We start from the raw sequence: 9,539 nt of genomic DNA on the forward strand, positions 1-9,539 counted from the left end.
GCGGGGTATGTTGCGCCTTGGGGCATTCCTTCTATCCTCAGTGTTGGTTGGTATCTTTCTTTGTTTGGTTTTGGATCCTTTGCCGGAAGCTTGCTAGGATATACTAAGCCCGAGGGGACTCCTAGTTTGTCGTCTTCGACCCTGATCTTTGATTGGTATCGGTTGTGGACGTCCGACCAAGTCACGACAGGATATTTGACTAAGCTCTGCTTCAGCTGCTTCGAATCTACCGAGATTCGCTCGTTCAAACCTTGAGTGAAGGCCTGCAGTTCCTAGTCGTCGGAGACTGGTGGTAGTACCATTCGTTCAATTTGAAAGCGATATACGAACTCTCGCAGCATCTCGTTATCCCTTTGCTTGATTTTGAAGACATCGGATTTCCTTTTAGCTACCTTGATGGCACCAGCATGTGCCTTTATGAAGGTTCGAGTTTGGGGCCAGGTTATGATACCACATCATTGCCCCTTTCGAAAGCGTCTCTCTGAACCTTTTTAGTAGGACGGGTTCGATCTCATCGTCCTTTAGGTTATTGCCCTTCACTGCACAAGTGTAAGCAGTGACGTGCTTGTTGGGGTCCAAAGTTCCATTGTACTTTGGAAGATCGGGCATTCTGAACTTCTTTGGAATGGGTTTTGGGGCCGCTTCTCGTGGGAACGGTTTTTGTACGAACTTCTTTGAATCTACACCCTTCAAGATTGGGGGTACACCCGAAATTTGATCGACCATAGAATTTTAGGTTTCCACCTTCTTGTCATTGGTTTCTATCTTCTTCTTGCCTGATTCGATCCTCTTTGTGAGGTCCTCGAGCATCTTTATGATGGCGGGGTCGATTGTCGACCCGTTGTTGCTTGATCTTTCTGGTGCCTGCTCGGCTTGGGGAGTCGTTTTCGGTGCTACTGTATTGGAGTTTCTAGTGTCTTTGTAGTTGAGCAATTGCCAGCTGTTGTGCCTGTAACATTTCAAAAATAATGTGAAGGCTAACCTCTCGTTCTTCCCTAACTGGAGTTTCTTTAGCTTCTTGTTGGTCTCCTTGGCGTACACTCCTGTTAGTGTGGGAGCTTATATCGACGTGTTGTGCATCACGTGAGACCACATTCGCGGGGATTGGCTCCGGCACGCCTTCCGGGTTCACCGGTGGTGCGCCAATACCTGGAATAGCTACACCATTCTCTCTATTGTCCTCAAGACCGTTGTTTTCATATGCATTCACTGAATTAGACATTTTGACCTAAAATCAAAGATTCTTGGACAAGAAAAAACATAAAAGATAACTTGTGTTATGTAGTAAACCAGCAAGAAAACAATCACTATTATTTTTAGCCCCACGGTGGGCGCCAAACTGTTTACCTTGAAAATGGTAATAACAATTAGATTTGATTTTGTGGTTCTAAAAATTTGTGATCTATTTTTATGCTAGTTGTTAGGCAATAGATGCTAAGTGAAAGATTAGAAGATAATATAATAGCTTGTAGATAGTGTAATAATCAAACTGAATGGCTGGAAATCGGGGTATCGAGGTCGAGTCGGATGCCTGGCTAAGGGCAGTCGATGAGGATTAACAGTTATGACACATTTGATTGCGGCTCTTTATGACCAATCATGAGTAATAAAATGAAGAACAATAAATAGAACACAATGAATATAAGCAATAAATGCAAGTAATGAGGCAGTGAGTCCAAGTTAGAGAGCAGAGAGAATGTTCTTGTATTGAATGTTGTGTGTAGTATATCTTCTTACAAAATGACAAGGGTCCCCTTTATATATGAGGGGGGAATCCCAAAATTGTACAAATACATTTATTACCAAGATATATGGTTGGTACAGCCATTTAATGTCACGGTACGGGCTTGAACTAATCAAATACACTTTGTCGCTCTAGTCACGTGCCTTCGGAACCTCACATCGATCCACTGTAGCCGTTGACTTACACTACCTCGCGGTCGATAATTGAGAAGCTCGGGGACAAAACCCCAAACTGAGCTTCGAACCTTCTGGGGGCAGTCTTTACGAGGCGCCTTATTGGTCATAAAATTGGATTACCAATTTTTACCGTATACAAGAAGAAACAACACAACGATTTTTAACAATGTTTGGCTAAAGCAATGAAGCAAATAGATTTTTCCACCGTGAATGGAAAGAACAGTATAAGAGATCCCAAAGTAATACTTAAACTAACAAAGGACAATATATATAGTTTCCCCGGACTACTAGGGTAATGAATTTCCCAAACATATAGGGAAAAAAATAGGCTCCCAAACCGACTAGAAAATCTAACACAATTAGATTTCACAAAATTCATGACATTAGCAACAACTCCAATTTGATGAGGAAAATACTATGTTTTGGGATGCAATTCCCTCCTTTATTTACTCTTCTTAAAGATTATTGAGTATCTAATCCCCCCCCCCCCCAAATAATAAACTTTAACTTCAAAGAAAAGATACTAAATAAAAGTGTGTTTTCAATTATAACAACTTAAACTTTAGATTAAATGGTATCAGACACTTAAATGAGATATTACAACAAATAGACGTCATGGCCATTCAAGTCTCGTTACCATCTATTATAAAAAATATTTAACGTGTTTGGTCGATAAAAAGTCTGGATCACCCGTGGGAGGATATAATTTTAAGTAAATTAGATAAAATTAAAAAGTGTGATCTATAACCCTTTAAACTTTTAGAAATGATCACACATTAACGTACAGCTACACCTCAAACATATAAACGTTTTAGTTGCAGTGTCATTTTGGTATATTGCGTGGTCAACCAAGATTCGTTTACATTGTACTAATTAGTACTCCCTTTGTTCATTTTTACTTGTCCACTATTGATTTTGCATACCCTTTAAGAAATATAAATAATATGCATAATTTACTATGATAATGGATTTGAAAAATATATTAGAATGAGTAATTATATTAATGTTAAAGCAAATTATGAAAAATAGGTTATTTTTCTCTTGATATGCGAAAAGTGACAAGTAAAAATGATTTTTTTTTAGAATACTTGACAACTAAAGGTGAACGGAGGAAGTAGAAATTAAAGATGTTAACAGAAGTCTGAAGCCCGCCTTTCAACTTTGATTTTTATGCCAAATTTATCGCACTGTCTATATGGTGGATGATATATGAATGGAAATTTGGGCATAAGTCGAGCAAGGAATAACAGAAAGTCTAAAAGTAAACAGGCACACTCAAACCATTTGAGGTTTTATTATAGACTCTTCATTTCAAACTGTGAAATGTCCCTCTGACTTTCTAAATAATTCAGTCAAAACGAGAAAACGAGCCCCAAAACAGGAAAAACGAGAAAAAGAACCAACTATATTCTCGGGAAAGGTTGAAATTAACATTAATGTGTTTTCAGATAAAATTGCAATTCAAAGAAAAAATTATAAAAGAAAGGCGAAATGGCCTCTGCCCACTTAAACTTGTATCGGATTTTAATGCCGATACACAAACTTATATTGTTTCCATTTGAACACTCTAACTCACATATCCGGTAACTAATAAACCTATTTGACCATTGACCATGCACATATGACAGTGACAGCGATGATATGGACAAGGTGTGTGCCAGTCACGAAAATTACGCGCGTGACTACAATAGTTTTGATTTAGAAAATCTAAAACCAGGAAAAAAAATACAAATTAAAAAGAAAGAAAATAAACCAGACCCACTTCCCACTACAACAAATTTGAATATTGGTGATAAATTATTTTGTCACCTAAAATTCATTTTTGGTCACAAATATTTTTTCGTGACAAAATTTATTTTGTCAATTTTTCGTCTCTGAAATACCGTCACTAATAGTATATAAAGACAACTTTGAGTTTCGTCACAAAATAAAGTTATATTAGCTACGAAATGTTTTTCGTCCCCAATTAAGTTGTATTTATGACGAACTTGTTTGTCATAAAAAGTGTCAAAATTTTGTAGTTAAAAGTATCATGTCGTCGCTAAAAAGGTCTTCAATACTGACGATTCTAATTTGTCACTAATTATAAAATTTTAATTAGTGATGATATTAATTGTCGTTAAAGCTATACGTAATTTGTAGCTAAAAGAATATGACCGTGTCGCTAATTGGTTATGCTTTATGTACAAAAGAAATCTTTCATCTCTAAATATATAAAATAGAGACAGATTTGTTTGTCTAAGAAAGCAACATTTTCATAGTTGAAACTATTTTGGGTCTCCACAAATAGTGCTATTAGTGACGAGACTAATTTGTCTCTATGTGTTGTCTTAGTTAGTGAGAATTTTAATTGTCATCAAATATTAAGTTAATTTGTAGATAAAAATATAATTATGTTGTTCATATGAAGGAAAATCATAGACAAATTAATTTTTTGTCACTAAATGTACTCTTATGTAAACCAAAAACATCACAGAAATAAAAGAGAAACATAATACCAAAATTCATACAAAAAATATGTACTATACATCTATAATTGTTCTAAGATAACATCTGAGTACAAACTACAAACTAAAAGCCCTCAAACACAAAAAGTCTAATTGAAATACATGTTAATGCTAAAAAAAAAATAAGTATGTTGCTTCCTCATGTGTGCAGCATCCCTTGGTTAAAACTCACACTTTTTGCACCTTCATATACCTGTGAAAAGGGGAAAAAATAGTATTTCATACCTTCTAATTTCGTGATTTAAACAAAATATATCTTCAAACTTAAATCACAAAACTAACACTAATTAGTGAATCAAATAATAAAATGAGAAATAGATAGTAATTAAATTTTTTTAAAAATTCTAAACTACATCAAGAGAAACTTACCTCTTCATCAAAAGAATGTCAAGAATTCCTTCGTTAAGCCATGAATCAAGGCCTTCAATTCATAGCAAAGGACAGATTTCACAACAAAAGCTTGTGAAATTACTTTTGTGTTGATCAACTTTTGCATAGAGACTAACAGAGTATTGGTGCGAGGTCAATATCATACGATGGAGATGAGTTGTTTTAGTTGGGTAATAGAAAGCACTTGATAGAAAAAGAAGAAAAACACTAAACATATGCAGGAACTTCTCTTTTCTTTAGGAGTCTACGTAGTTGTAGTTGAATTGGATACTTCAAGTTAATCATAGTGGGAGGTTATTCATGGTTTGTAGGGAGGGAATGGGTGAGAGAAGAATTTTACGCGGAAATATTGGAGGGAAGGTGAAATAATTGAAAGTTTAACTTTTTTTTATATTCCCTCCAATATTTTCGGGTAGAATTTTTATACATAAAACTTCTCTCCTTTAATGACTTCCTATTAAATATTAAGATTATATTATATATTTGTATTTTTGTATATTAATAATTTCAATTTTCAAGGGAATACATTAAATTCACGCCAAGAAAATAGTCAAGGCTAGAAAATATTGTAAAAAGTGTAGCATTTTATTCCAAATGTTTTAAATATTACGATCTCTAAAGTTCTACTGATTCTTCTTTAAAAAAAATTTAAGAGTTTTTAAGCTTGATCTTGAATCTAGCCATGAACAATAATTTTAAATTCAACGGACAAATACTTTAGACTCGTACTCCTTGAATCTTGATTTATTTTTCGTTCTTTCTTGAGCTTGATATCGTAAGTGTCCAAAATGTCGGGCGTCTCTTCTTGCGTTTTAATTAGGTACTTTTTTATTTCTTTTTATTTCTTCCTTTGGTTTGTTCTTTCAAATTTTACAAGTCTGAATTCATATTCAAATTTAATCACCATAAAGCTTTATATAATTAAATTACATATGTATATAAAAATTAGTAACATTGAAGGATGTAGCATATAGTCGATGAATTTTGACTGATCCCATCTTTTTCAGCAAGGAGTATAGATGTATGCAAATCGTAAAATATTATATTTAAAAAAATTGAACCTATGATTTTAAAAGTATAATAAGATCAATGATAAAATTTAAAAGGTTGAACCTATTAAATTTATATATTAGAACCACTTTTCATAATAGTGCATCCATCTTCTTGTAATCTTAGATCCATTTGTACTCCTATCAATCTCTAATGTAAATATAAAAAAGAAAGATATTAATTGGAATTATATTTTTTTCTAATATGCCATAAATTTCAAATTGGTAAAAATAATGATGGAAACATATATATCACTTTTTTTAAAAAAGAGTTAATTTTTATCCGTTTTTATCTCAACAGACGATAATCATCTTCTAATATTAAAGTTTAAGTAAGACGAAATAATTAAAGAGGTACACTAATTTTGAAATGTAGATTTAATTTTACAGTATAAATTTAATATAAAAACCAAATAAAACGGTTCGCTTCAATATGGAATTAAATAAAACTAAAACTTTTTCCAATAAGAAATTTCATGTGCTCAAAGTAGAAAAAACATATTCATACAATTTCTATATAAGTAAAATTGGGGATTCATCGCTCAATAATTTTTCAAAAATGGTTGTTTCACTCACTAGTTCAATTAGTCTTATGTATATTGCATGAACAAAACTTCAAATTCATAGTTAAAATGAAATATGGTTTTCTATTTTTTAACTACAAATTATTTTTGTAGCCAATAATGATACGATTCAACTATAAAATTAAGTCGCAGAAAATTAAAAATTATATATTATATGACAAAATTCGTTTTGACTAAATTTTAGGTTAAATAGCGACAATAAAATAATCGTCACTAATTGTTTGTACTATCAGTGACAAAAAGTAAGGTCACAATTAAATATAGAATTTTATGGCTGAAATTTACAATATTTAACTACAAATTGTAATTCGTCGCTATTGTAACCACATATTTTTTGTGATGAAAATTTGTCGTATCCAAAATTTAACTAATTTTATGACAAACAATGGCTCGTCGCTAATTAGGTACATCATTAGTGATAAACTTATTTGTCACCGATAGCTTCAATTTTGTGGCTAATATTACTCAATAAATGGCGCCAACTTATATTTTGGTGGGAAACTTTAGTGGACAATACTTTGCTACGAAATTTTATGTTTCGTCACTAAAAGTATGAGATTTATGTATTTAAAGACGAATTATAATTTTTGTCACGAAAAGTAAATAATTAGTGATGAATTTTATGTCGTGGCTAATAATTTCGTTGCTACATATCATATTTGTTGTAGTGTCCCCCATCCCCGCAAAATTCCCTTCACCCACTATGTTCTTTCCAATCCTAAACCCTCTCCATTTCCAAATATTAATTCCCAGAGCTTCATCCACTTCCTCAAGATCCACGTATCCCATCTTCTCACATATTCTCTCTGTCGTCTTATGAAACGCCGTCGCCACATTCACCGTCGTTTTAGCAGAAGCTTCAATAAACAAACATCCATTACTCTTTGCGAATTCCTCGCCTTCCTCTGCATTAACAGCCCTAATATTTTCTCCGGCGTCCCACTTGTTCCCCACCACTATTACTGACGTGTCGTCTTGTTGCCGTATATCTTCAAGCCAACTCGACAGCCGCCCGAAAGTGTGCCTTTTAGTCACATCGTAAACAAGCAAAGCTCCTGCAGCGTCTCTGTAATATGCCCTCGTAATTGACCGGAATTTCTCCTGTCCCGCCGTGTCCCATATTTGAAGCTTGATTAAAAGTGAAAAATGAAACGAATTTTATGAAAGTTCATGACTGATTGAGCATATGGTCAAGTGATGGCTGAGATCTTTCTCACAATGGTGGCGATAAAAGGTGTAGAAGGAATAATGGAAGAAATAAAATAAGAAAGGAATTTTGATAAATTAATTATTAAAAAAATGGGACCCACTGATGACACGTGAAAAATAATAAATTGTCTTAGTATTTGACGTGTTCTTTTTGTCAAGGAATTGAGCTACACGCTCCGACGAAGGGATTTATTTATAATCAACTGATTGAGTTGAGGTGCTAAAATGGGAAAGTCAAAAATTTATATATCGAGCTTTAAAATCCGGTACAAATTTAAGTGGTCAGGAGGCCATTTCGCCTAAAAGAAACAAGTGATTAGATAATAACTTTGTTTAGATTTCACACATATTAATTTTGAAATAATAACTTTTTTGTGTTTAATTTTATGTTGCATAGATTAAATAAGGTAAAGCTCAAATATAGCAGCATCACTTGTAATTTCTTTTGAAATAAATAAATTTGATACAAAGCATTAATGGATCACTGGGAGTTGATACCACAACCTTGAGAGTGATCATGCCTTTCTCTTTCCGACCAAAATATTACTCCATCCGTTTCAATTTAGATGATGTAGTTTGACTTGGTACAAAATTTAAAAAGAAAAAAAATGTTTTGAAATATATGATCCTAAAAGCTTAAGGTGCAAAAACTTTGTAGGACCATGTTATTTGTGTAGCTATAAAAGCTTGTCACTAAGGATAAATTAAGTAAAATAAAAAATTTAAAGTTAAATTATTTCTGAATATAGAAATGTGTCATTATTTTTGTAACAACCTAATAACGAAAATATAACATTTATATTGAAATGGAAGGAGTACTATATATACTCCAAGCACTTTTGATTTTCTTAATCAATTCAATTAGTTTTTAAAATATGCTTAACTTCGTTTTCAGCGTACGTAAGAAAGATTGGGTACGATAAACTCAACATGATCAACACGTCTTAATTTTGACCTGTATAAAAGTATAGTGTATCCCTTTTATTTAAAACGAATAATTTTATTTGGTACAACTTATTTTTATTACCAAAAAAAAAAAGATGATATAGGACTAGTGGAATGCTTTCTCCATGGACGGACTTCATGTAGTACAAGCTATTAGTTCAACCGAATGCAATAATTTTGACCCATGCCTTGTATATGTGATAAGTCCACTAATCTATACTTTATTAAAAGTACAAAGGTCCTTAGAGAAATGTCGTTCGCTTTTTTTGGCCTTTAAAATTAGATTTTACACTAGATAAAATTGTCATTTAAATTGTTTTCCTAATATTTAGGAGTTTGAAATTAACTAAACTTTTAATTAATAAATCTTCCTTATTTGAACTATATAAAAAATCATAACATTAAATTTAATTTCACTTTCACGACATTTGTATTCGGCAATATTTTAGTTGTCGTAAACACGTTCTCTCTCTCTCTCTCTTTTTTTTTTCCTTATATCCTTAAGAATTAGAATACTCTATTAAAGAAATAATTTTATATTTGATAAATTTGTTAACAATCAATTTTACAAACAATTTCCACTTTTCCAATTGAATCTGGGTACCCACGCAAATATCTTCTCATACAGAAAAAGTACCAAGTCATCAACATAAAACATTGAAGGCTTTCTCATATAAGAGAGATTTATGAGAATAATACTAATCAACCTATCTAGAGAAGATGGTGAAAAAAGAATTATTTAAAAAAGATAAAATAAGAAATTTATCCACTATTTATTTAATTACTATTATACAAAGTAAGAAACTTATAATAGTCAGTTGATAGAACTAAATGTTAAAAATTTGAACGATCATTTTACTCTTTAAACGAATATTATTTCTACAATATTTTTTGTACATAAAAATAATTTTACATTCTAATAAATAGAACTTTTA

The 9,539-nt window shown here is 32.2% G+C and overlaps 1 protein-coding gene across 1 annotated transcript; it reads right to left on the bottom strand.

The window, feature by feature from the left end:
- Nucleotides 1-7,017: 7,017 nt before the first annotated feature.
- LOC107762056 (ras-related protein Rab-2-B-like) lies at nt 7,018-9,277 on the bottom strand. The gene is made up of 2 exons (XM_075221984.1): nt 9,242-9,277; nt 7,018-7,578 (listed from the first exon to the last, which is right to left on the bottom strand). The coding sequence occupies exons 1-2, from the start codon at nt 9,275-9,277 to the stop codon at nt 7,018-7,020; spliced, it is 597 nt and encodes a 198-aa protein (XP_075078085.1).
- Between the last annotated feature and the right edge of the window lie 262 nt (nt 9,278-9,539).

Source organism: Nicotiana tabacum, chromosome 1 (assembly GCF_000715075.1).
Source record: "Nicotiana tabacum cultivar K326 chromosome 1, ASM71507v2, whole genome shotgun sequence".
NCBI classification, from domain to species: Eukaryota; Viridiplantae; Streptophyta; class Magnoliopsida; order Solanales; family Solanaceae; genus Nicotiana; species Nicotiana tabacum.

Excerpts from the sequence above, each read along its gene's own strand:
- LOC107762056 (XM_075221984.1), bottom strand. The coding sequence starts at position 9,277 with ATGAGAAAGCCTTCAATGTTTTATGTTGATGACTTG. Across the intron at positions 7,579-9,241 it reads TGTTTTATGTTGATGACTTG|CTTCAAATATGGGACACGGC; the intron begins GTACTTTTTCTG and ends CTTTTAATCAAG.